Source organism: Ceratotherium simum, chromosome 34 (assembly GCF_057802395.1).
Source record: "Ceratotherium simum simum isolate JZ-2026a chromosome 34, ASM5780239v1, whole genome shotgun sequence".
NCBI lineage: Eukaryota > Metazoa > Chordata > Mammalia > Perissodactyla > Rhinocerotidae > Ceratotherium > Ceratotherium simum.
The window spans coordinates 10467828-10492394 of record NC_141933.1 but is presented as its reverse complement, the minus strand read 5'-3'; the positions used below and the strand labels follow the sequence as shown (position 1 = coordinate 10492394).

Below are 24567 nucleotides of genomic sequence, written 5' to 3'. Positions count from 1 at the left end.
TGAAAATGTCAGGCCCACAGGCTTCTAGGGTCTAAGCCTCAGGCCAGAACTAGCATCCAGACACCGACAGTTATTTATTTATCTTTATTGTTTCTCCTCTTATCAAAACCTGTCACAGCTGGGGGCCAAGAGGAAGTTAAAAAAATTCCCATGAATATTCCCCCTGGTTCCCAGTTAATCCTCCCCCAACCCCCCACCCAGGGCTTCAAGCCAACCCTGGGCACATATGATGATCTCCCCCCACCCTCAGCCTTCTCCCAGCAATAAATACAGGTGACCGTGATTCAGTGAAACCACAAGTGATTTCTCCATCTTGAATGCCCCTCAAGGGGACAAAAAGGGGGCAAAAGAAGTTTAATGGCTATCCCCTCTTAAGGAGGAATGGAAACTTCTTTCCCCCAAGGGACAGGGTAGGTAGAACTGCCCCTGTTAGAACTGCAGCAGCTCTAGAAGGAATTGGGGAGAAGAAAGGTTGGGACAAGAGGGAAGAGGATGTTCTCCAGCAACCTCACTCCTTTGATCCATTCACCCCTTATCAGGTAAGGGGTGGTCCCAGTGTATAAGTGGGGCACAAAAGGGGAGTGCTGGCAGAGAAGAGCCAGGAGGAAGAAATGAAAGGAGGGAAAGCAGTTTGGTGGGGAGGGAAGGGGAAGGAGAAAAGGAGCCCTAAAGCTCACCGCCTTCATCTTCTTCCAAGAAATGGCATCAACACACAAGAGGCATGAATGGAGAAGATCTGGAGGAGACTCAGAGCCCCCAAAAGAAGGGAAAGAAGGGAAAGCAAGGGCCCTATGGTCCTCAGGTCTTCACAGGTGAATGTGCTCCAGTTAGAGTGACAGAGTGTTGGGGGAGGAAAGGAGACTTGGTGTCAAAGGGGTGGGAGAGGTCAGGAGATGACAGAGGAATTCAGAGCCCAGGGACAGCCCTCTCATCCTGCCCAGATGTTGACAGAATCTGAGTCTTGGGATAGGAAAGGTGAAGTCTTGGGAGGGTCAAACTCCAAGGCAGAAGGAAGAGTAACTCTCATCACCCCCACCCCCACCCCCACAACATCCTTTGGGTTATTGTAGATGAATACTCCAGTCAGATGCTACATTGACACCAGGCTTGCGCAGGATCAACACAGAGGTCTCAGGGTCATGCTGGAAGGACAGGCGGGTTTCAGGAGATCCTGATGGAGGAAGAAGAAAGAGTGCCAGTCATAGCAACAGGCTATATAGCATGACAACTACTTTCCTACCGGCAAGGCGTCCTCAGCTCTGCCCCTGGTTCCCCTCTTTCCCCACCCTGGGGGCCAGATCATTCATTCACCTTTTGTCTGAAGTACCACGGCTGCTGGCTTTCCAGCCCCTATTATCACCACCCGCTCAATCCAGATTGGTGTCTCAAAGTGGCCTTTGGGGTCTGCTGAGCTGGAGGAAGCAAAAATGGATGCCCGTCAGGGAGAAAGGTGTCAGAGCAGAGGAAAGGATGAGACCCAGAGCAAGGTCACGATACAAGAAAAGAGCACAGTGAGCTGTGAGCATCCCGGAGGCCAAGCCTCCTCCAGAGGCTCCCAAGGAAAAATGGGTACCTCATTACCTGGAGACAAGGGTGTTGCCAGAGAATGAGAATCGACGCAGCAGGAACTCATTTCGAGTCTGATAGCTGAACGTGTGCCCATCATCCAGAAAGAGCTCTCCTTGGGCCGTACCCTGAGCAGGAAGTGGGACAGGTGAGAGTCTGAGCCCAAGAGGGAGTGAGGAGCACATCCCCAGAGGACAGAATCCTAGGAAGATAGGCAGATAGTTGAGGCGACTTCCTGCCTATGCACTTACCTGGAGGCTGAGTGCAACAAAAAGAGTGATGGGGTCGTCCTTCATACATTCTGAAGAACGCCGCACTCGCATCCATCGAGGCACGATCGTCCCACCACGCTGGAACACGGGGATCTGGGGCAAGAGCAGTGCTTGGATGAAGTTGCCCGGCTGTCCAACCTTGTGTCCTGTGGCATCTTTCACTCTTGTCCATCTGTGCCCATTTAGGTACTGGACCCCAAAGGACACTCTCCCTCCCGTTCTGGGAACCTACAGCCAGATGGAGCTGGCAGCTGGGCCAGGCATACTCACACTGCTTAGAGTTACAGGTAGGTACAAGGTCTGGGGACCATGATGCTTCTGGTAGCTGTGAATGTCATACCACACCTGTGGGCGGTAGGCGATATACTCGGTCACTCACTGTACAGGGCCCCCATCCTATTTATCCTCTTTGGCCTCCACCATCTTTCCCCACCATGCCCTTCCTTAACTCACCTCCCCTTGGCCAGGCAGATAGACCTGCACACCACGAGCCCCAGAGTCTGATACAGGGTGAACCAGCAATGCATCCCCTAGAACATACCAGAATCAGCTCTGAACTGAGGAGATTAGTTCCTAGCCAAGAAGCACCCAAGCACCTGCTCCCCTTGCACTGCCAGCCTCACTCGCTCCTTCCTCCCTGTGCACCCACAGACGTATTGCCCACAAGTGCTTACTTCTTCTCAGCCCTATCCCAACCCGCCACCAACTGTCCTCCCCATTTCTCACCAAGTAGGAACTGATCATCTATACTGAAGGTGGTCACATCCTGAGGAAAATTCACCCACAGGGGCCTAAGAAGGAAGCAAGACAAGAAAGGAAGACACTTGCTGTTTTGGCAGAAGTCAAAGATGCTACCCCAGGAACCGGTAATAAGAATAGCACAGGGGTAGGACCCAGGAGCTTGTAGCCAGACAGCCCAACCGGGCGGACTTCAGGCCTCAGCTAAGCAACCTAACCTTGGTCTAGTCATTTAACTTCCTAACCCATATCCCTGCCTCCTCCTCCCTGGCCCCTCTTGAAACTGTCCTGCACAGCCCCCTTCTAGTGGCCACTTCGTTACTCTGAGCTGAAAGGCCCTCCAGGATCAGGTGGCATTTTCCTCTCTCACCTCATCTCCTAGCTCTCCCTCTGGTTCCTTACCCCAGAGAGACACTGGTTTTTTCTACTCCTGCAACACAAGAAACTCATTGCCACTTTAGAATTTTTTTTTTTTTTTTTTTTGGTGAGGAAGATCAGCCCTGAGCTAACATCTGCCAATCCTCCTCTTTTTGCTGAGGAAGACTGGCCCTGGGCTAACATCCATGCCCATCTTCCTCCACTTTATATGGGACACCGCCACAGCATGGTTTGACAAGCAGTGTGTTGTGCGCGCCCAGGATCTGAACCCGGGCCGCTGCAGTGGAATGCACGCACTTAACCGCTACGCCACCGGGCCAGCCGCCTCCACTTTAGAATTTTTGCACTTGCAGTCTGCTTGGAACATTCTTCCTCTAGGTCACAAAAGTCTTACTCCTCAGTCAGGCCTCATCTCACACGGCCTTCTTCTCAAAAAGGTCATTTGTGGAAACTAATTCTATGACCCTGTTCTATTTTTGTCAAGGAACTTGTCAATGTTGGCAATTTTCTTATTTATGTACTTGTTTACATGTCTGACTTCCTCCCAAGAATGTAAGTTCCACAAGGGTAGGACACTTGTCTGCCTTGTTTCAGGCTCTGGGGATAGTGATGAAAAATGCCTAGCATGTCATAAGCCCTCAATCCTGTTTACTGTTATCCACCTCCATTAGTCTCTTCTTACTCTTGACCATGAAATCAGATTTCCCTCCTTTACGAGGCCCTGGAGAGTGAAACAGAGGCCCAGAGATGGAGCCCATTCCCCACTGTCCCCCAGCTACCTCAGCCTACTCTACACAGACGCAGCTGAATGCCTCACCTCATGACAGGAATCCCTTCACGATGGGCCTGATAGAAGAGGGTGTACCAGAAAGGCAGCAAGGAATACCGCTGGTTCAAGGCATCTCGGACCATGTCATGGTACTGAGATGGTAAAAGCCATGGCTCTCGCCGTCCAGTGTCCAAGTGGGCATGTGCCCGGTAGAATGGCTGGTAGGCACCCATCTGGTACCAACGCAGAAGCAGCTCTGGCTCTGGATTTTTGAAGAAGCCGCCCACATCCGCTGGGAGAGGAGAAGGAGGAAACAGGTTGGAAAAGAGAGTGAAGGAGGGCTGCTGCCTAAGGAGCTTCCCAAGGCCCCACCCTGGATTCACAGCTCTGTTTGTTCATGTCCAGGTCCTGTGCCCTCTACCTTGCCCCCTCTCACCAAACCAAGACCCCAAATTCCTCCCCCTCTCACCTCCACAGAAGGAAAGTCCCACCAGCCCGAAGCTGAGACACATAGGGATAGAGATCTTCAAATGGTCCCATTCAGCAGTGTTGTCCCCAGTCCACACAGCTCCTGAGGAAGACAAGAGGAAAGGAACTTGTAAACAGTGAAGGGGCTCAGCCTTTTTTATATAGCTGACCTCTCTGACCTGCCACATCTGCTCTGGGGCCCCCAGGTCCTGCTGAAGATGGCAGGGTTCACAAGAGCACATGAACAGACTTCCCACTCCCTGGATCCCCTTGGAATGCATAGCTCAGAGGATGCAGTGTGCGACTCTCAGAGGACAGCTGCACGAAGCGATTTTTCCAAGAACCAGGCCCAGGTCCATGGCTCCTCCCATCTTGCCTTCACACCTTCTGCCATGGCACTATTCTCCAAATCTTACCAAAGCGCTGGGAGCCAGCAAAGAAAGCCCTGCTCAGGACAAAGGGGCGTTCTACGCCCCCGGAGCGCTGCACCAGCCCATCAGCAGTCGCCATATGCTGGGTGGGGAAAGGAGAGAGGAGGGGTAGTGAGGAGCAAAAGCCACCTGTCATCTGGTGCAAGTTCCCCGGCCCTCAGTCTCTCCTCTCTTAGTGCCTTACCACATAGAAGCCATAGATGTTATGCACGTCCCGGTGTTCCCAGCCCCCATAATGCTGGGCATCTTTGAGCATGGTGACCTCAGGACCATTGAACACAGATGGTTCGTTCATGTCATTCCAGACATAAAGGTTGGGAGCTGAGCCCTGAGAACACAAGTCAGAAAACGCAAACAGAGGACAGAAGGGAGGAAGACAACAAACGGTGTCAGAGCAGAGAGCTCACAGGAATACAGAAAAATGTATTTCTCAGGATTACCAAGGCATCAAGTCCCCCTCATACATTATAGGCAACCAACCATAGCAAGGTTGGCAAGCAGAGAATGACTGATTCAAGGAACAGGGTGGGAAAGACAGGTATGGGTCAGGGGAGGGGCTGCCATACCTCATAATTCTCAAAGCTGAACATGTTAGCCCACCAGGCCCTCATAGTGGGATTGGTGAAGTCAGGGTAACTAGCTGCGCCTAGGAGAAGTTAAGGGTGGCTTTCAACCCCTAAGGGGCAAAAGGGCCACCATTCTACCTCCTTGGTCTCCGAATAGCCTCTCCCTCAATTCTGGTCCAACCTACCTGGCCAGCACCAGCCCTCGTAGTCAGAGCCATCCCGGGTTTTAACATACAGACCCCGCTTCTGCAACTCCTCATGTACGCGGTAGCCAGAGGCCACCTTGATGTGGGGGTCCACAATGGCCACCAGCTGGGGGCAAAGAACATGGGTGGTCAGAGCTCTCCAAGGCTATGATGCCTGAGAAGACTGATGACGGGTACAGTCCTCTTACCTTCCGCCTCTTAGAAGCCAAGTGCTCAAGCATGGTGAGGGGCTGGGGGAAACGGCTGGGGTCCCAGGTGAAGTAGCGCTTGCCATCAGCGTGCTCAATGTCTAGCCAGATGAAATCGCAGGGCATGTTGTGATCATCAAAGCCCTGATCGACTTCCAGCACATCAGCCTCATCTCGGTAGTTCCAGCGGCTCTGGTGATAGCCAAGGGAGAAGAGCGGGGGCAATGCCTGGGTCCCTGTAGGTGCAGTGAGGGAGAGGGGTCACAATGGGGTCAGGCCCAACCTGGGGCCAATGGGGACACCCAGAAATTGAGGGAGGCTTATAAACTAGAGGGAGGGTGAAGGGTACAGGGCTAAAGAACACGCTTAGGCCCAGACTTCTGAAAATGCAGTCACTTCTCTCAAGACAAGGGCCGGAAAAGGAAGCTGCCGGCCGACACAGTGGGGAGGCCATGTACCTGTGAGACTAGCGTACTGCCGGAAGACATCAAAGACAGAGGGCCCAAGCATCAGGAAGACATCGATGATGCCACTCTCTGACATCCAGCGAACATCCGTCTGTGGGGTCTCCCCAGAGCCCTGCAGGTAGTCCAGCATCTTCCCAAACAGGGTCTGGAGAGAGGACCAGAGAGATGTCTGACACCCGCCCTCTCATTCCCCAACCCAAATACAAAGCAGCAATGTTCTCCTCAAAGTGCTCACACAGCTGGCTCCTAATGAGTCACTCCTGGCTGAGATTAAATGTCACCTCCTCAGTAAGGCTTTCCTGGCCCCCACATCATAAGCAGCACTGCCCCCATCCCCACTGTGTGACCATAGATGGCATTTCTTTCTTAGCCCTTACCACCACGGAACTCATCTTGCCTTCTTGGTTACCTGTTTAACGTCTGTCTTCTTCCCTGAGAGTGAAGACCTTTCCTACCTCAATGAGCAATATATCCCCAGCGCCTAGAAAGGCGTCTAGCACATAATGTGTACTCAGTAACAAATATACTGATAATAAATGCAAAAAGGGTGATACCTGCCCCACGAGCATGTCTTCTGCGAGTGACTGTGGAAGTCAAACGCTACTCACAAGGCTCAGGGCCCCTTCTCTCACACAATCCCTAAACAGGTACCCAAAAAGGCTATCCCAGCAGCCTGTTCAAAGCTAAGGCCCCTAGCATACCCACATGTCTCCAAGCCTGAAGACTCATTCCCTTATTGCTCTGTGCCTATGCTCTCACCTTCCCTGCAGTGTTGGAGGATATGTCAACCCAGGTCTCTGCGACATTGAGCCAGAAGATGCCCAGGTCCCGATGAGGGCTGTGTGCCAGGAGCACAGGCACAGACCCATACAGGGCCATGGGGTTGTACAGCTCATACTGGAACACATCCAAATTGTAGAGGCGATATGGCTCCCCACCCCTGCAGGCAGACAGACAGACTGGCCCCAGGCTGTGGCACACACAACCTCCATGCCATAGACACAGGTGAGGGATAAGAACTGGCTCCTCTGCCCCTTCTCAAAGAATTTTCCAATCACCAAAGGTGATCTGGGCACAGGAAGTGATCCATGCTCAGCTACAGTACCCAGTCTGCATGCAAATCTCCCCACAGCCCTGACTTCCTACCCCTCTCCCCCGATATCCTCATGTCACCATATGACTCACTCAGTGACCTTCAGCCTCAGGTTGTCTGCGTGCTCAGGGATCCCATACACATGCTCCATGCCTGGCAGAGAGAAGTCCAAACCCACAGACGTGGGGCCTGGAAGGGAAGCAGAAGATGAGTCCCAGAGCTTCTGCTTGGCAAGGGCGCGCGCGCCCCGCCCCCGCAAGGCTCTCCCCATCCCTCACCATACGGCTTGCTGTCAGAGTGAGTTTTGAATGTCTCCTCCCAGGCTCCTGGCTCATCTTTCTCTGCCTTCCCCTGGGTCTCCTCTGGCTGTAAGGAAGAACACAGACCACTACCCGATCACATATCAGTTCTCCCTCTTCCCTCACCCCTTTTCTTTTTTTTTTTGTGAGGAGGACTAGCCCTGAGTTAACATCCGATGCCAATCCTCCCCTTTTTTCTTGAGGAAGACTGGCCCTGGGCTAACATCCGTGCCCATCTTCCTCTACTTTATATGGGACGCCGCCACAGCATGGCTTAACAAGCGGTGCGTCTGTGTGCACCTGGGATCCGAAACTGCAAACCGCGGGCTGCCACAGCGGAGCGCACACACTTAACCGCTGCGCCACTGGGCCGCCCCCTCTCACTCCTTTTCTAAATCCCATCCCTCATGGCAAGACTAAGCTCAAGTTTCGTGTGGGCCTTTCCCCCACAACCTCCCAGCCAGCTCTGTGCTCCACCACCCACCCCCACCGACTTGCCTTATCACCATCCCCAGGTGTTTCCTCGGGCTGGGCCCCATCGCCCTCAGCTGGGTCTTTTGATCCTTGCCTGGAAGGTAGGAGAGCTGTCTGCTCCAATCCAGAGGGGGCAGGGAAGAGGGGCTAGTGGAAGGAGGGGTGAGGGAATAGAGAGCCAAGGGTCCAAAGGAACGAAGGCATTGGAGGAAGGGACTGAATGTTAAAGCTTGGAGAGTGACCCCCAGTGAGCAGGTAAGTGTGCAAAGGATGGAGAGAGAAATGAGAAAGGGAAATGAGCAGTAAATGCCACCAGGAGCTGCCTTCCACACACAGGCCCAAATCACTAGCCTCTGCCAGCATTCCAGAAGAGAAAGGCAAGTTCAAGGGCCTAGGTTCAGAATGCCAGTCCTGGCTCTGCTGCCTCCACCAAGAGACTGGCCCCAACTGCCCTCACTGGGTCTCAGCCTCTTGGCCTGACAGAACGGTTTTGCAAAAGCAAGTGGGTCATATCACAGTCAAGCCTCTACAGATATATGCAGGGACTCAAACAAGAGGTTCTGCCAAAAAATGCTTTCAAGGGCAGCTGGCAAGCAGCTCTGCCCAGAGCCTTAGTGCACCCCAGCAGAGAGCCAAGAACCCCAGCAACAGGCAGCCTCTCTCCACCCCTTGGCAAAGCAAGAAGCTCCCTACATTCCTTAAGGACTTCCAATATTTCATCTTCCTTCTCCCAGGGGGCTCCCAGCCAAGGGAATGGGGAAATACCACACAGCTGGGGAAAGAGGGGTGAGTGAAGGGCAGGGCCTGGAAGGGTCTTGGGCACCTTCCCCTGGGGGCCAGAGTAAAGGGCGGGTAGGGGCAGAGGAACAGATACAGTACCAGTGGCCATGGATTTACCTAGAGAAAAGGTTCTTGATCTTATCCCATATGCTACCGAGCGTGAGACTAACTTTATCCGAGAAACTGGGGCAGGAGGAGATGGGTAGGGAAGGGGAAAAGGAGGCACAAAACCAACACAAAAACAGAAACATAAAAGTGAGTTTCAGTTGACAAACTTCCAGAGATGGGGGAGAAAAGAAATTAAAAAAAAAAAAAAAAGGAAGAAAATAAATCTGGGAAATGTGATGGTGTGAGAACGGGAAGAGGGAAAGGCAGACCCAGGCAGGCCTCCCTGAGGAGGTGCCCAGGGTACAGTTCATGGACAAAAGTAATTGTCTCCTGGTCTGTATAGGAAATGGAGAACACTGAGACCCAGGTCTGCTTCCTACCCTCTCTGATAAACAGCTTCTCCCAGTCCCTAGCCCCTACCTGGCTGTCCTGCCACCCTGTCTCCTCCCAGGAACCAGTGCCAGACCCAACACCCATAGGCTCTTTCACACGGAAGGTCCCCTTCAGTCGTGACCCCTGTACTCACGAGACCCTGGGGGCCCTCTGGTGCTCAAAATCTAAGAGTCCTCGGGCATTGACACTGAGCAGAAGGCTGCGGTCCTCTAGCAGGTCAAGGCGGAATGGCCGTGCCGTCAAGATGATTTTATAGGGTCCCTCAGCCACAGTTAGCTCTACACTGTTGTCGTCACGGCCAGAGACAGAAAGCCTGGGAAAGAGATCGAAAGGGATATAAGGAAGAGCAAACGGCCAAGAGTAGTCACAACATTTCAGAAGAAGAGGTGACCTGCTTATAACCATAAGCAGTGTGGTAATAGTGCAGGGATAGAGAAATTGACCAAAGGAACCAAATAAAGAGCCTGGAGACAGAGCCAAACTCACTCCGAATGCTGCAATGTAACAGAGGTGGCATAGCAGTTCAGTGAGGTCAGGAAGACTATTCACTCATGGAGAAGAAAAACAGATTTTAGGGAAAAAATGGTATCATATTCCTACCTCATACCAGATACAAATATCAAACCCAGACAGATTATGACTCAAAATTTAAAAGTAAAATCTTTAGAAGAAAATACAAACAAGTATTTTTCTGATCTTGAGGTAGAGAGGGATTATTTAAACACAACTTAGAAAACGCTAACACCAGAAAATAAAAGACTGATACATTTGAAAACATGAAAATTCAGAATTTCTATTTATTGAAAGACATCTTTAGGGTCATCAAAAACAAGAAAAGTCTGAGAAACTGTCTCAGTCTAGAGGAGCCTAAGGAGACAAGACAACTAAATATAATATGGTGTCCTGAATGGTATCCTGGACAGAAAAAGGACTTTAGGTAAAAACTAAGGAAATCTGAATACAATATGGACTCTAGCTAATAATAATGATATAAATTCATTAGGTATGACAAATGTCCCACAGTCATGTTAACAACAGGGGAAAATAGAAGTGCAGGGTATACAGGAACTCTCATAATATTCTTTCAACTTTCCTATAAATCTAAAACTATTATAAAATAAAGTCTTTTTTTCAAGGCACCTTTAGGAAAATAAAGAAATAAGCCACAACCTGGGAAAAGATAGCTGCAATACCCATACATGATAAAGAATTAGTATCAAGACTAATGAATTTCTACAAATCATTAAGGACAAAAAACATAAAAGGAAAATGAGCATAGCTGTGAACTACCATTTCACAGAACAGTAAGCCAGAATGACAATAACCATATGAAGAGATGTTCAATCTCATTAATAAACTGAGAAAGATAGCCAAGCCAAGACCACCACATGGCATCATTCTACACCCATCCTACTGACAAAAATTAAGTCCAACAGTACTGAGGGTTGGGGAGGATGTGGATCAATGAGGACTCATATATACTGCTGGTGGAGTGTAAACTGGTAAGCCACTTTGGCTTTATCTTGGAAAGTTGATAATTCCCATATGCTACAACTGTGCAGTTCCTCTCCTAGCTATATCCCAAAGAGGAACTCTCGCACAGGGACACAGGAGACATGGAGAAGAATGTTTATGCCAACACTTTTTTTTGTTTGTTTGTTTGTTTTGTTTTGTTTTTTGTGAGGAGATCAGCCCCGTGCTAACATCTGCCAATACTCCTTTTTGTTTTGCTGAGGAAGACTGGCCCTGGGCTAACATCCGTGCCCATCTTCCTCTACTTTATATGGGATGCCGCCACAGCGTCGCTTGCCAAGCGGTGCGTCAGTGGGTGCCCGGGATCTGAACCGGCGAACCCGGGGCCGCCGCAGCAGAGCGCAAGCACTTGACCGCTTGCGCCACTGGGCCGGCCCCTATGCCAACACTTTGAACAGAAAAATACTGGAAACAACCCAAGTGCTCATCAACATGGAAATGAATAAGCTGGGATATATTCATACAACATTATACAGCAGTAAAAATGAATTACTACAGCTACATGCGACAGTTCAAGTTATATGAAAAAAGGAAAGCCCAGAAGACATTCACTGAGATACTTTCCCTATAAAGCTCAAAAACAAACAAAACCACATTAATTTATTGCTTAGGCACATATTCACATGTACGTATATGTGTTTATATACATACACACATGATACAACTGTAAAAACAAAAACCCAAGGGAATGATAAACTTTAGAATAACAATCATCTCTGGGGAAATCAGGGGTACAGGATAGTGAGAAGTGTATGGCTGGGCTGAGTAGAGGGTTTATTTCATTTTCTAAATTAAGTACTTAATAGAGAGCCATGCATGGAACAATGACGACAGTGTGTCATGACCTAAGAATTTGAGTAATCCTATCCTGAATATCTGAGGAAAAAGAAAAGAAAAAAAGGAAGGAAAGAAGGAAGAAAAAAACAAATTTGGGGGAAGGCAGGAAGGAAGGAACCAACCACAGAGACACCGTATTCCTGAAGGACAAGGTCTGTGCCTTGTTTATTTCCTATTGTATTGCTAGCACCCAGCCCTGGCACACAAGAGGAAGCAGCATCTGCTGAATGAACGAAACTAAAGAGTGAAAGAGAAAATAAGTGAAACAGAGGAAGAGATGGGAGAGGTTGCGAGTGGCGAGGTGCTAGTTAGCCATTATCCTAATGCGGGAGAGAAAGTCAGCTGCCAAATAAAGGTTCTCCGGGAAGGAAAAAGGGGCCATAGAGATGGATATGTTTCTCAGGAAAACTTTACCGAGCTGTCGGGGGATCAGCCACCAACACATCTGGCACACGGTATCGGGGACGCCGGGGCTCCAGTTCATCAATCCTGATCCGAGTCATGTTCTTTTGAAGCCCCTGGAGCTCCAGCACCAGCAACACCTATGAAGGCAGAGGTTTGGATCTGGAGAAAGCAGAGGGCTACACCATGGAATGCCCTCTGAACCCATTCCCTCCTGAGGGGTCTCCTTCTAGCTCTTTGCTTAAGGGGCCTGAGATCTGAATTCCTCCCAAAGTAAAAGTCCCAAGATTAGGCTAGGACTTGATGGTGGCTGCAGGTTCCCCCTTCCCAATTATCCCTTAGCCACTTCCCCACCCCCACCAGACTCTTCCTCTTCTCCCCTGACCTTGGTGACCTCGTTCATCAGATGGACTGTAAGGCCATCAGGACCAAGCTGCAGAGAGTCCAACAAGGCTCGATATGGAGAAAGGCCTGGCCGTATGCTTCGCTGTCGCCTGCCAAGTGAAATGGTTAAGAATGTGGGAGGGCCCTGATGTCCCTAGGTCCCTCTATCACCTGCAGTGTCCCCAGGCTACCCCATCTGCCACAGAGACCTCGCACATTACCCAACTTTCCATCCCACTCTCCCAGAAATATCATACTTGCAGAAGGAACTCTCTTCACAGGTCTTAAAGTTGCTTCTATCCACAGCAAGGGTAATTCCCAGGAGGACCCCTAAACAAGCCAGTACCAAACCTGTCCAAGACCTAAGGAGAAAAAGGACAAAGAGGGAACAATCAGCACAGGGGTCAGAAAGAGCCCCACCTTCTGAGGTAAGGGCCTCTTCCTGCTACAACCCTAAATGACACCTCAGGAAAGAGGGGAGAAAGATGGAATCCCATTAAATGGAAAAGAAGGCAGAGTGGACATGGGGTGAAACGTCAGGTCTGAGGAGCTGGCTCACTCACACTTTCCCTTCAAAAGGCAGAAGAAGTGGTCAAAGGATCTTTGGCCTTCAGAGGCCCTAGTATTGACTTTGGTTACATCAGCCTCTCAGAGGAAAGGAGCAGTAACAGCCAGTCCCAGGAGAAGTGTTGGTACCGTATGTGGAACAGAGAAACAAAGTAAGCCATGCCTTTCCATGGGCAAAGCACTGGGTGGAGCTACAGTGAAAAAGTTAAAGATGTACCCTCAGCTAGTCTACTGGCCAGTTCCTCAGGTCCTAGCATCCCTAGCACCCTAGGCATCCTGCTCCTCTGATCTCCACTCCTGTATCTTTAAAAGAAGTCATCACTAACGCTACCTAAGCCTGAAAAGAATAACAACAGCTTACATTTATTGAGTCCTAATGTACCCCCGGGGCCTGGCTAACTGTTTTATATCCCCAGTTTTCAACTCTGCCTGCAGTTTTTAAAAGTGTCAATGCCCAGGTCTCACTCTCAGATTCTGATCTAATTGGCTTGAAGTGTGGCCTGGGCAACAGACTTTTTTCCAAAGCTCCCTAAACAACTCTAATGGGCAACCACGATTGAGAACCACTTCTTTACACGCTCTACCTCTTTTCCCTTTCTTTCATTTTCTGGGTGAATGTAGGGTTGGTGTTTTCCCCAAATGGGAAAATTGATGCACAAAAGGTTCAATAATTCATCCAGGATTGAACAGCTAGTAAGGGTGTGTGAAACCGGGATTGAACTCAGCTCTGCCTGACTCTGGGGCCCATGTACTTCCTGATGCACAATACAGCACCCTACCACCAGCAGGGCCTGCCTCATTGAGGACCATCACCTCAAAGTTACCACAAACTGTCACCCCCTCAACATGCTTTCAAATGATAGAGAAGGGACTAACAGGCTTATTTAAACAAATTAGTTTAGGGCCGCCCCGTGGCTTAGTGGTTAAGTGTGCACGCTCCGCTGCTGGCGGCCCGGGGTTCGGACCCCGGGCGCGCACCAACGCACCGCTTCTCCGGCCATGCTGAGGCCGAGTCCCACATACAGCAACTAGAAGGATGTGCAGCTATAACATACAACTATCTACTGGGGCTTTGGGGGGGAAAATAAATAAATAAATAAAATCTTTAAACAAATTAGTTTAAAGGATATATTCATCCATTCTGAGTAAATCCTAAACAGGGGTTCTCAATCTTTAGGGTCTGTTAAGAATCACCTGCAGTGCCTATTAAACAAAGATTCCCGAGCTCCAGGAATCTGCATTTTAAACATGCTCTCCCAGTGACTGATATAAGGAGTCCAGGACCACACTGAGAAAGAGTTCCAAATAGCGGAGAAAAAAAACAAAAACACAAGATTCTTCCAAGCAACAAAACTTTGCAACCTGCCAAAAGGGGGTCTAAAGGGTAGGGCCTACTCCACATTGTATCCAGCATTAGCCTCAGCATCTGCATGAAAGCTAAAGGTAAAGAAAATCACCAGAAAGATCAGAGAACACAGTAAGCCCTCCAGTTCCAGAAGAATGTGCAAAGCAAGCCAGGCTGGCCAAAGGCGATGAAAACATCATGCACTGTGGTTTAATAGGCCAAGCAGGAATAAATAGCAGCAGCAAAACAAGCAGAAGAGATGCTATCAGAAAACTCAACAGCAAGTCCTGTGGCCTAGGTCCTGAGGAGTGACTGCCACAAGCACCCTGAGACACTGACCCCATATCCGTCTGCCCAAAGCAGCAGTAATCAGAAGCACAGTGAGTTAACTACCCTCTGGAGTCCTATCTGCACAATCTATAAAATGGGTTTGGAGAAATGCCAATGGGGATAGGATTTCTAAAAGATCTTTCAGATGTGATCTGTTGGAAGACCCTAGGAACCCAGGGATGCCTTGAACGCTCCTGAGCAAGGGGTAACGGGTGATCACAAGCCAAAGTCAAGAAAGAGCCGCAGGGCAAGTTGCACCCGTTTACTGTTTCAGATCACAGACCTCCCGAGTTGAGTTTACGATCCACGCTTTTTTCACTGCTGCCGACAGTACACGCCTCTCCCACCCCGGTACATCCGTTAGGTCTCGGTACTAAACGCATTGTGGCGCTGGTGATTGTTTCGAAGCGTTTTTTCGGTAATATAAACTCGAGAGCGCAGACCAAATCTTTCGACTACATGTGGTGTTTGAGCAACAGCAAACTGTGAACTTACTGGATCCTGCCCCAGCCGTGCCCAGCAACCGTGAACACCGAACAAACCAGGGTTGGTGTCCAAGTGAAGACAAGGACAGGGCAGGGCAGGGTCCAGGGCTCTGCGGGGAGCACAAGAGGGGTAATGCAGGCGGGAGTGCGGGCCGCGGAGCTCCCAGCCCGGCCGAGGGGCCACAGGGCAGCAGGCTCGCGGAGGCCGGGCCGCGTCTCGTCCCCCGCCCCGCCGCCCCGTGCACTGCAAGAAGGAGGCAGCAGCGTTAGCCGCCGCGAGCCGCCAGAGGAGAGCAGCGGCTGAGCCCGGCCAAGGCCAACAAGATCGCACCGCTGCGGCCTTCCTGAGGCGCCGGGCCGCACGGGGAACCCCAGACGCAAAGTCCCCCAACGCCGCGCGGATCTATCGCGAGGAGGCTGTGGGCGCCTGAGGCCGCCTCCAGAGAGGCAAAGGGTCCTCCAGAGGCCGGGGGTGGCAGAGTCTCGAGAGGACATACAGGAATGAGCGATATGGGACGTGGGGGACCTGGGGGCGTCCCGGGAGCGCCCCCGGGTTCCGGGCTCCTCACCGCCTCCTACGCGCCGCCACTGCCGCTACCGCCGCCATCTTGTGCCGGGTTTGCTCCTTGACCCCGAGCCTCCCCCTCCCCCCGAGCGCGTTGAGCCACGTATCTTAGCGCCCGCCCCTTCCGGCCTTCTGATTGGCCTGGCCCGGGAGCGGCCGGGCGGCGGTCCCATTGGCGGAGCGCGCCCTATAAATACTCGGAGCGGGGCGGAGCCAGGGGCGCGGCTCGAGGACGGGGCGGGCTTCTCTAGAGCCAGGAGCTGTCCGACTGTGCCCACTCTAAGCATCAGACAGAGGCACTGGACTCTGTTTTTCTCAACTCGGCGAATTTTATTTAGAAAAAAAGGTGGGGGATGAAAAAAGTGACAGCGCTCTTTAGGCCAAGGTCTTAGAAGAGAAACCTCCACCTTTCTGCAACACCTTAGCCCCCTTTTCACTGGGGGCCGCTGGGCCTCTCTCATTGCTCACCCTCCTTGGGCTTCCGGAGCATGGAAAAGGCTATGTCCCCTGCCGGAGGAGAGCGGACGGTGAAGGTGCCTGGAAACGGCCAGAGAAAAGACCCAGGCGGTCAATGTTGCGGTGGAGGACGCTGTGAAGCACAACCAGATGGGGTCCACCCTCACCCCCACCCTCCCTGGAGAAGTCCCGGATGAAGCGGCCGCGCTCTGACTGGAAGATGAACTTCTGGGGCAAGGGCCCATGCTCCCGGAGAAATCCCCAGACACTGAGCAGCAGCAGACGCACTTCAAAAGGTGCCAATTGGCTAAATACCTCGTGCATATTACCCAGGGCTGGTGGCAGGAGGCTTCCCTCAGCCATGACAGCCACCAGAGTGCAGGATGCCTCCAGGTGCCAGGGGGAGTGGGTTGTGTCAGGGTGGCGAGAGGCTTCCCAATGGCCCAAGAGGGCGGCCAGCAGCCCCCGCAGCAGCACGGAGCAGTAGCACAGGGCTGGAGGAGCAGCTGCTACCAGCTTTAACAGCTCAAAGAGCAGGGGCTGTTCCCGGAAGCGCCGGCCAATGCGGAGATCCCGCTCCACGGTGGCTCGGGCGTGCTCCTCAGGGGGCCAGGCTAGTTCAGCCCCAGCAGCATCAGGACACACACTCTCCACCAAGGTCACTGCCACTGCTTTGGCTGCCTCCGGGCTCAGGGTGGGAGCCGCCCAGCTTCCCCCACATTCAGTGCCCCCAAGGGCACTGCAGCAGTGCACCAGGAGGCTGAGGAGGCTCTGGGAGTTATAGATTACTTCCTGCTGATTGCGTGACTGGACAAACTTGGGTGGCTTTAGGCCATGGCCGATGACTCCAGCGTGGAAAACAGACCAAATCCCTCCAGGACCTGGGACAGCTGCAGTGTGCCGCCGGTTTGTGTCCAACAAGGAAGCAGAAGCCAAAGGAGCAGACACAACTGAAAGAGTCTCGTTGTCCCCATCCACTTCCCCTCCAAACAGTTCTGTGTTGCCCCGATGTAAGGCTCCCTCTACTAGCAGCTGCAGGACAGCCTTGAGCCCAGCCGGGGAGGTCTGAGAGAGGCGGGTAAGAAGCTGGGAGGCCGAAGCCACGCCTGGGGGGCCATGCAGCCTCAGAGAGGCAAAGAAGCGATGCACTCCAGCTCTCACCAGTCCCAGGAGTTGGGAGGGGGACAGGGCTTCTGGAGGAAAGGGACAAATGGCCAGAAGGGAGGCAGCAGCTTCAGCTACTTCCTCCTCAGGATGTAGCAGGAGAGGAGCCAAGTCAGACAGATGGGCTGAGGCAGACTCCCCAAACCGGGCCCCTAGGGCTGCAGGGCCCTCACCGCCTTGCTGTTCCCAACCCACTAGCAGTGTCAAGTTCCGTAGGAACCGGGCTGTGAAGGGAGGCTGCAAAGTCCCTGCATGCACCCGAGCCAGACAGCTTCGGAAGGCCAGGGGCAGGAGGCCAGAGAGACTGACCGCTAGCCCTGCATATAACTGGGTGGCCAGACTCAACTCTTCAGGGCTTCGGGCCCGGCTCAGGAGATGGCCCAAGGCCTCAGGTCCACAGCTAGGCCGGGTATAGACAGAGAGCAGGCCCAGGAGCTGGTGTTGCCAGAGGAAGCGCTTCCGTTCCAATCGTAATGTCTCTCCACACAGCTCTCCAACATGGTTTCTTAGCGCATCTAGAAAGGGCACAGGGCGGGGGGGAGGGGGTGGGCCCAGCACCCCTTCCCCAGGAGACCCACCCCGGTGATGAACCAGTTTTTGCAGGTGCAGCAGCAGCAGCTGGATCAGTCGGTCACAGGCTTCACGCACGGTGTCTGGCACAGCCAGGCCCTGGGTGGTAATGACTGAGGCAGGCATGGCTGTGTCCACCAGGAACTGCAAGAGGCGGTAGGCACCTGCCCCAGAGGCCTGGCTCACCAGGTGCACAGCCAGGTTCAGCATGTTGTCCAGCTCCTCTCGGGGGAACCCCTGCAGGTGTTGCTGCAGCTGGCTCAGCACAGCTGGGGGCTTAAGGCAATCCACCAGCTCTCCAGAGACTGTGCCCAGCAGAGCTGGTGACATGACCGCCAACTGCAGCAGGAAGGGAACTGTGGCCTGGAGCGAGGGGTCCCCACTCCGGCCCCCAGTGCCCCCTGCCAGGCTATCATGGAACATTCGCAGGAGCTCCCGTCGGATGCTGTCTCCGTGGCGGGAGGCCAGGTGTCCTAGGATGCCCACAACTGAGGCAATCTTGGGCACCCGCTTCTCCCCAGGGATAGCAGGAGATACAGGGAAGGGGTCTGTAGAGGAGGTCTGAGAAGAGCTTCCACCACTGCCACCAGCTCCACCTCCAGCCCCACCATGAACACAGAAGTCCTTAAGGCCACAGGAGAGAACTCGGGAGATGATGGTGCCAGGAAAAGAGGAGCCAATATGGGCCACAACCCAGTCAAAGTGTGGGGAATGCTGGACAGAGGTATCCAGCAAGGCATCCACACAGGCATCTGGGCAACTACCAATGAGAGCTGAGAGGCACTGAACGTAGATGTCCATTAATGTGCGTGTGGCTCGACAGCCCATCCACAGCTGCAGCAATTCGTTGAGAGAGCCAGTGGCGTGGGGCACACGCTGGTGCTGGCCCGAGTATGTGCTGCTCAGTTGCCCCATGAGGTCTATGGACCACGCACTAATCACAGGAGCCCAGGCCTTTGGGTTGGCCCGGATGAACTCAGACAGAACCTGCTGCACTTCCTGCACCACATCTTCTAGACCAGGTCCCCCAGCAGGGACATGGGAGGGTGGGGGTGGACGGAGGTGAGGTGGGCCAGCCACAGGGCTTTCATCCAAGGCAGCCAGGTGGGCCCGGACACTCTCATCAAAGACGCCTCGCAAGTGGTCAAGCACGGCAGCCCGAGCAGGTGGCAGAGAGCGTAGCAGGAGAAGACCACAGCGAGCATGTTCCCGGGCCGAGAGTTGGTGGCCCAGAATAGGGTCTACGCCAGTCAGAAAAGCCTTGATTTCCTGGGACAGCTCCTGAGCACTGTAAGGAAGCAAGAGAAGCACAGACTTAGAGTGTTGGGAGATGTTGCGCAAGTTACATTCCCTCTTTGAGCTTCAGTTTCTTTCTAAGGAAAATAGGAATGACTGTACCTCCTTCATAACATGATATTCATAAAACACTTAAGCACCATATCTATTTCACACTAATCACTCAATAAATGCTAGCTATTTTCCTTTCAACAGTAACAATAATATCTATATTAGATAACTCAGAATGTCAGGTACTCTTTTAAGTACTTTACATGTAATATTTCAATCCAACAACAGTTCAGTAAGGTAGGTACTATTATGATCCCAATGTACAGATAACGAAGCAAGGTTAAGTAATCAGACTATAAGCTCCAAGAGGGTAGCAAACATTTCTGTGCTCTTCAACACTGAACCCCTTCTATTGAGGTGCCTGGTATATGGGAAACACTCAATAAATGTTTGTTGAGTAAGTATATTTTTTGTTCCTATAACATCTGCTTTAAAAACACCTTTCCAGCTTTACTGCATTCCCTTCACACACACACACCCAACACAAGCACCCTGGATTTTGCTCTTAATGGAAAGAAGATCCTAAGTGCAAGCTTGCCCTTATTAAGGACTCTTCCTCCCAGTACCTGTTTCTTCCCATATTCTGCAAGCATCCTCACCACCCACCACTTGGACTCCACCACATCAACAACCACCACCTTTCCAGCACACTCAGTGTGCCTAGGAATCAGGGTGTCCCAGAGCACAGACAAGACAAGCCTTTCAACCCTTCCCCCCCGAAACATATGGGTTCAGTCTTAGAGGTTCAGAAGCCAGTGTTACAGGAAGAGGCAAAATCCTCTTCCTCTTACTGCCTTTTCTGCCACAGACGGCATCCTCTAGGGGCTGATAGGGTTCTGACTGTGCCATTCCTCTGGTTCTTCCAAAAAAAAAACAAACCACCCTAAAGTGAGGGGAGTGTCTCCGTTGGAGGGCAAGGGAAAGGCTAGAAGGAAGCAATCTCTGGGTTTCTGGGCCTGGGTTCCCAGGGAGTCTCCATGAAGTTAGGGGACCCCGGGTGCCCTCGGGTCTAAAAGGGGCAGGGCAGCTGGGTTCCCAAGAGTTCTGATATCCCCAACTCTTGGGACAAGAAGGCTGGGACCTGGGGTAACTAGGCCTTGGGGTTTAGAGGGAGGCAGTCCCGAGATCTTGGGAGTGCGGGCACTGGAGCCCAGAGTTTTCGTGAGGTCCCTGAGTTCTGGGAAGACCCAACCAGGAACCTCTGAGAACCCTGAAGCGAGCTCTCGAGGTAGGATCCGGGTTTCTGCCGAGAAGGCTGGGGATCGGCGCGGGACCGCGCGGTGCGAGAAGATGCCAGGGGCTCTGACTACCTGAGCGGCGCGGGACCGTGGGTGGCCGGGGCAGGCCCGGGAGGCCCTGGGGCCCCGGGAGGGTCGCACAACGCGGACATCCCGGAGCCCGAGCCCGAGCCCGAGGCGGGAGCGGCGGAGCGCAGGCAGCGCATGCGCGCTGACGGCAAACGCGAAAGGAACCAGCGCCAAGGCCTCTCAGGAAAACCAGTCCGGCAACGTCTACCACCCTCACACGTTGGTTCCGCCTCGTGTCGAGGACTGCGGGACGATGACAGCGGGAGCCCGACCCGCGCTCAACGCAACCTTTTTTTTTTCCTCCAAAGGACCCTTGACATACAGACTAAAGCTAGCTGCGGCCATTGACAGATTTAACTATTTTTCCTAAAGCCAACATTACAAAATGTTCAATTCACGAGGTTTTAAAAAATGAAGCACTAGGAAACATTTGAATCAAGTAACAGTGACAATGTAAAAAGCAGTTAAAGGAGAGAAAGGAAGGGGGAAAGCGAAAAAGAGACGGGAAAAAAAGAGAAAATTCGTAAAAGATGAAGAGAAGAAAAGGAAAGAGAGGGAGGGAGAGGAAGCCTGACATAAATTGGGCTGGCTGGGCTGGAGGTGGCCTCCCAGTCGTTGGTGGGCACTAGCATCCTTCTAGAGTCTCCATTGTTTAGACTTTTCTCTCTCCCCAGCCTCCCAGCGCAGGGACCTCAGTCTACCTCACATCCCACACCTGCAGGGAAGGACCTTGGTAACTATATGCGGAGCTACTACACCTGTTCCAGAGCCCCCACTCTAGGCAGTCTATGTAGATCATGTTCCAGCTATTCCACTTACTGGCTGTGTATATTACCCAACCTCTCTATGCTTGTTTGAAATGGAAATGAGGATGGTCGGTCATGGAACAACTACCTCACAGGGTTGTTATGAAAATTGAAACCAGATAATCTGTTCACTGTATAACACTTAGTGCCTGCAACAGTAAGTGAGCACTACGTAAACATTAGCTATTTTTAATTATATTTGTTAAATGAACTCCAGAAAATAAACTCTTGGACAAGAGTAGTAGGTTCTTAATAAACATGTTGGTTGAATGAATGAAAGGGAAGTAGGTTCTGAGGCCTGTATTAACCAGAGGGCTTACTGCTCTCCGTGGAAGTGTGAGTTATTTTAACACCAGATGGTGGGTCCTAGAGATACTTTTGAAGTGATTGTGTTTTAAAAGCTGGACGGCTATAGTTCTTTATTTGTTTTTAAATTTTACAAGTTCAGGGCCGGCCCGTGGCTTAGCGGTTAAGTGCTCGCGCTCTGTTACTGGCAGCCTGGGGTTCGGACCGGGCGCGCACCGTTGCACCGCTTCTCTGGCCATGCTGAGGCCGCGTCCCACGTACAGCAACTATAAGGATGTTCAGCTATGACATACAACTATCTACTGAGGCTTTGGGGGAAAAATAAATAAAAATAAAATATAAAATATAAAAAAAAAAAGAAAGTACTTTAAAAAAAAAATTTTACAAGTTCAATCACTTACAAAGTGTGTATATTACCTACTAGCAAAAACTGTTCTAGAACAGTAAATGTGAGACAATGTCTGCTCCTAGCTCTGCCTCAAACTTGGATCCACCACTTCCCTTCTCTGGGCTTCAACTTTTGATCTGTAAAAGGAGGCTTTTGAACCAGATAATTTCTTCTAGCTATGAGACTATTATGTGGTCCTTGCCCTTAAGGGATTCACGATCTAAGGGTGCTCGTTTTGGAGTTGAACAGACATGGATTCATGTCTGCTATTTGCTAGCTACGTAACCCTGTGCAAGTGACCCAGCTGTTTGGAGCCCATTTCCTCATCCGTAAAATGGTCATGATGTCTTGTATCTCACAGATTTTTGGCAAAGATCACTTGAGATCATTTATGTTAAGGACTTAGCATGATGCCAGATACAGAAACTCTTCTTTTTTGAAAACATCCAACTCCTTCCTGCCTTAGGCACTGGGGGGTGGGAGGGACAGGCAGGGGGGTAAGAAAAAAATTATGAAGGATGGGTATACCAAAATGTCGAAAATGTCTTTCCTTCTCCCTACTGTTTCCTCCTCTCTCTCCATACTGCATATGCATACAGTTCCATTTCAAACAAGTACATGCCCTTTCTGTGTTCAAAACTGGACATATGTTGCTTCCCTGGAAAAATGGCCAATTCCAAGTTTTAGGCCAGGGGAAGTCACAGGTGAGCCTGGAACATATCATTGTGCCAGAAGCAAAGAAATGTTCAAATACTGATGGTTTTATGTCAAAAGGTCACAGGGACCACCTTGAAAAGGCTCCTGCTGGCCAAACGTGGTATGATTTTGAGCATGAAAAAGCGACAGTAATGGATTATAACACACTGAAAAACAATCTAAATCCTTAGTGATACTAAAAAAAGGAGGGAGGGGTTTTCTTTACAGACTATGTCAAATGAATAAAATGAATCAATGATAGAATTAGAAAAATCACCATTTTGCAGTAATAACTAATTCAGGTAAAGATCATCACGGGGGCCAGCCCGGTGGCGTAGTGGTTAAGAGTGCGCTCCGCTGCGGCGGCCCAAGGGTTCGTAGGTGCAGAACCCGACACACCATTTGTCAAGCCATGCTGTGGCAGCGCCTCATATAAAGTAGAGGAAGATGGGCACAGATGGTAGCCCAGGGCCAATCTCCCTTGGCCAAAAGATGATGGGCATTAGATGTTAGCTTAGGGCTGATCTTCCTCACACACACACAAAAAGACCATCATGGATGCTAAAACCGTTGGGTGTAAGATCTTTGAGGAATAGGGTATTCATACAGTCTTAAAGTATCACTTCATAGATTACTCATTAATTACAAAAGGAAAGGATACCTTAACAGTGGAGAAATATGACACCCACTTAACCAAGTTTCTACACTTGGAATCACCAACAATGAGACAAAGTGATATTCCATACTTCCTGACGTAAGCAATGGGAAGTACACAGTATCATCTGCATAGAATTTTTCCCCAACAAATGCTTAACCTAAATCTAATTATGAGGAAACATATGGAAACAGTCAGACAAACCCAGGTTGTAGGATAATCTTAAATAAATAAGATTAGGCTGGACTCTTCAAAAACATCAAGTTATCTAAGACAAGGTAAGGGTCCTATTCTGGACTGAAGGAGACTAAAGAGATATGACAATTAAATGTAATATGTGATCCTTGTTTGGCCCCCACATTGAGGGGAAAAAATAACTATAAAGAATAATAGTCGGGCCGGCTCCGTGGCTTAGCGGTTAAGTGCACGCGCTCTGATGCTGGCGGCCCGGGTTCGGATCCCGGGCGCGCCCCAAGGCACCACTTCTCCGTCCAGCGCGAGGCCGAGTCCCATGTACAACAACTAGAAGGATGTGAACCTATGACATACAACTATCTGCTGGGGCTTTGGGGGGAAAAAAATGAATAAATAAAATCTTAAAAAAAAAAAAAAAAAAAAGAATAATAGTGGAACAACTGAGGAAATTTGAACATGAAAAACGGAATATTAGCTATTTCACCAATGTTAAACGTCTTAGGTGTGATAATAGTATTTTGACTATAGAAGGATGTCCTTGGGGATAAAATCTCATCTGCAATTGACTTTCAAATGAGTCAGCAAAGACAACAAAGATACATACTCACACACATGCACATTTGCAAGTGTGTAGAAATAAAACAAGTGTAGCAAAATGTTAAAATTGATAAATCTAGGTAGAGTGCACATAGGAGGGTTCATTGTTCTAATCTCTTAACTTTATTGAAGGTTTGAAATTGTTCAAAACATAAAGTTGGGGAAGGGGCTGCAACACTGGGCCCAAAGCCTTCCCCTTCCAGGAAGCCTGTCCTGATTAAATAGGGCAGGCAGAATATGATTTCCCCTGTCGAACACACCTCCACACAGGCAGCTTTTCATTTTAATTAAACACCCAGACCTGGCTTCCAACAAACAGAATTTCTGAATGTTAAAAGGGAAAAATAATGTTTGATCTTCACTGTATTAAAAATATAATCCAGCAAAGAACATAGAGACAAATATAATGTAGTGACTTGCCCACCCTGGTCACACA

At 50.8% G+C, this 24567-nt stretch overlaps 2 protein-coding genes across 3 annotated transcripts; both read right to left on the bottom strand.

Moving 5' to 3' along the window:
• Positions 1 to 68: 68 nt before the first annotated feature.
• On the bottom strand, positions 69 to 15721 carry GANAB (glucosidase II alpha subunit). 2 transcript variants are annotated; one of them, XM_087422774.1, is made up of 25 exons: positions 15649 to 15721; positions 12610 to 12714; positions 12354 to 12462; positions 11981 to 12108; positions 9330 to 9509; positions 8813 to 8878; positions 7936 to 8009; positions 7421 to 7504; positions 7235 to 7331; positions 6809 to 6989; positions 6041 to 6194; positions 5583 to 5818; positions 5374 to 5500; positions 5189 to 5268; positions 4807 to 4950; positions 4608 to 4704; positions 4193 to 4294; positions 3772 to 4015; positions 2565 to 2629; positions 2292 to 2368; positions 2109 to 2183; positions 1818 to 1931; positions 1582 to 1694; positions 1312 to 1412; positions 69 to 1171 (listed from the first exon to the last, which is right to left on the bottom strand). In XM_087422774.1, the coding sequence occupies exons 1-25, from the start codon at positions 15684 to 15686 to the stop codon at positions 1062 to 1064; spliced, it is 2901 nt and encodes a 966-aa protein (XP_087278900.1). In that variant the 5' UTR covers positions 15687 to 15721; the 3' UTR covers positions 69 to 1061. The 2 variants fall into 2 exon arrangements, with proteins under 2 accessions (XP_087278900.1, XP_087278901.1); XM_087422775.1 differs by lacking the exon at positions 8813 to 8878.
• A 48-nt stretch (positions 15722 to 15769) lies between these two features.
• On the bottom strand, positions 15770 to 23794 carry INTS5 (integrator complex subunit 5). Its single transcript, XM_004437485.3, has 2 exons — positions 20492 to 23794; positions 15770 to 19122 (listed from the first exon to the last, which is right to left on the bottom strand). Exons 1-2 carry the CDS (start codon positions 20623 to 20625, stop codon positions 16143 to 16145), a joined length of 3114 nt encoding a protein of 1037 aa, XP_004437542.2. The 5' UTR covers positions 20626 to 23794; the 3' UTR covers positions 15770 to 16142.
• Between the last annotated feature and the right edge of the window lie 773 nt (positions 23795 to 24567).

What these genes read in the sequence shown, in the direction of transcription:
- INTS5 (XM_004437485.3), bottom strand. Translation starts at nt 20,625, where the DNA reads ATGCGCTGCCTGCGCTCCGCCGCTCCCGCCTCGGGCTCGGGCTCGGGC. An exon ending in CACGGTCCCGCGCCGCTCAG is followed by an intron (nt 19,123 to 20,491) that starts GTAGTCAGAGCC and finishes GCTTCCTTACAG; the next exon opens with TGCTCAGGAGCTGTCCCAGG.
- GANAB (XM_087422774.1), bottom strand. Translation starts at nt 15,686, where the DNA reads ATGGCGGCGGTAGCGGCAGTGGCGGCGCGTAGGAGGCG. An exon ending in TGGCTTCTAAGAGGCGGAAG is followed by an intron (nt 5,501 to 5,582) that starts GTAAGAGGACTG and finishes CTTTGCCCCCAG; the next exon opens with CTGGTGGCCATTGTGGACCC. An exon ending in GAAGGGATTCCTGTCATGAG is followed by an intron (nt 2,630 to 3,771) that starts GTGAGGCATTCA and finishes CTTCCTTCTTAG; the next exon opens with GCCCCTGTGGGTGAATTTTC.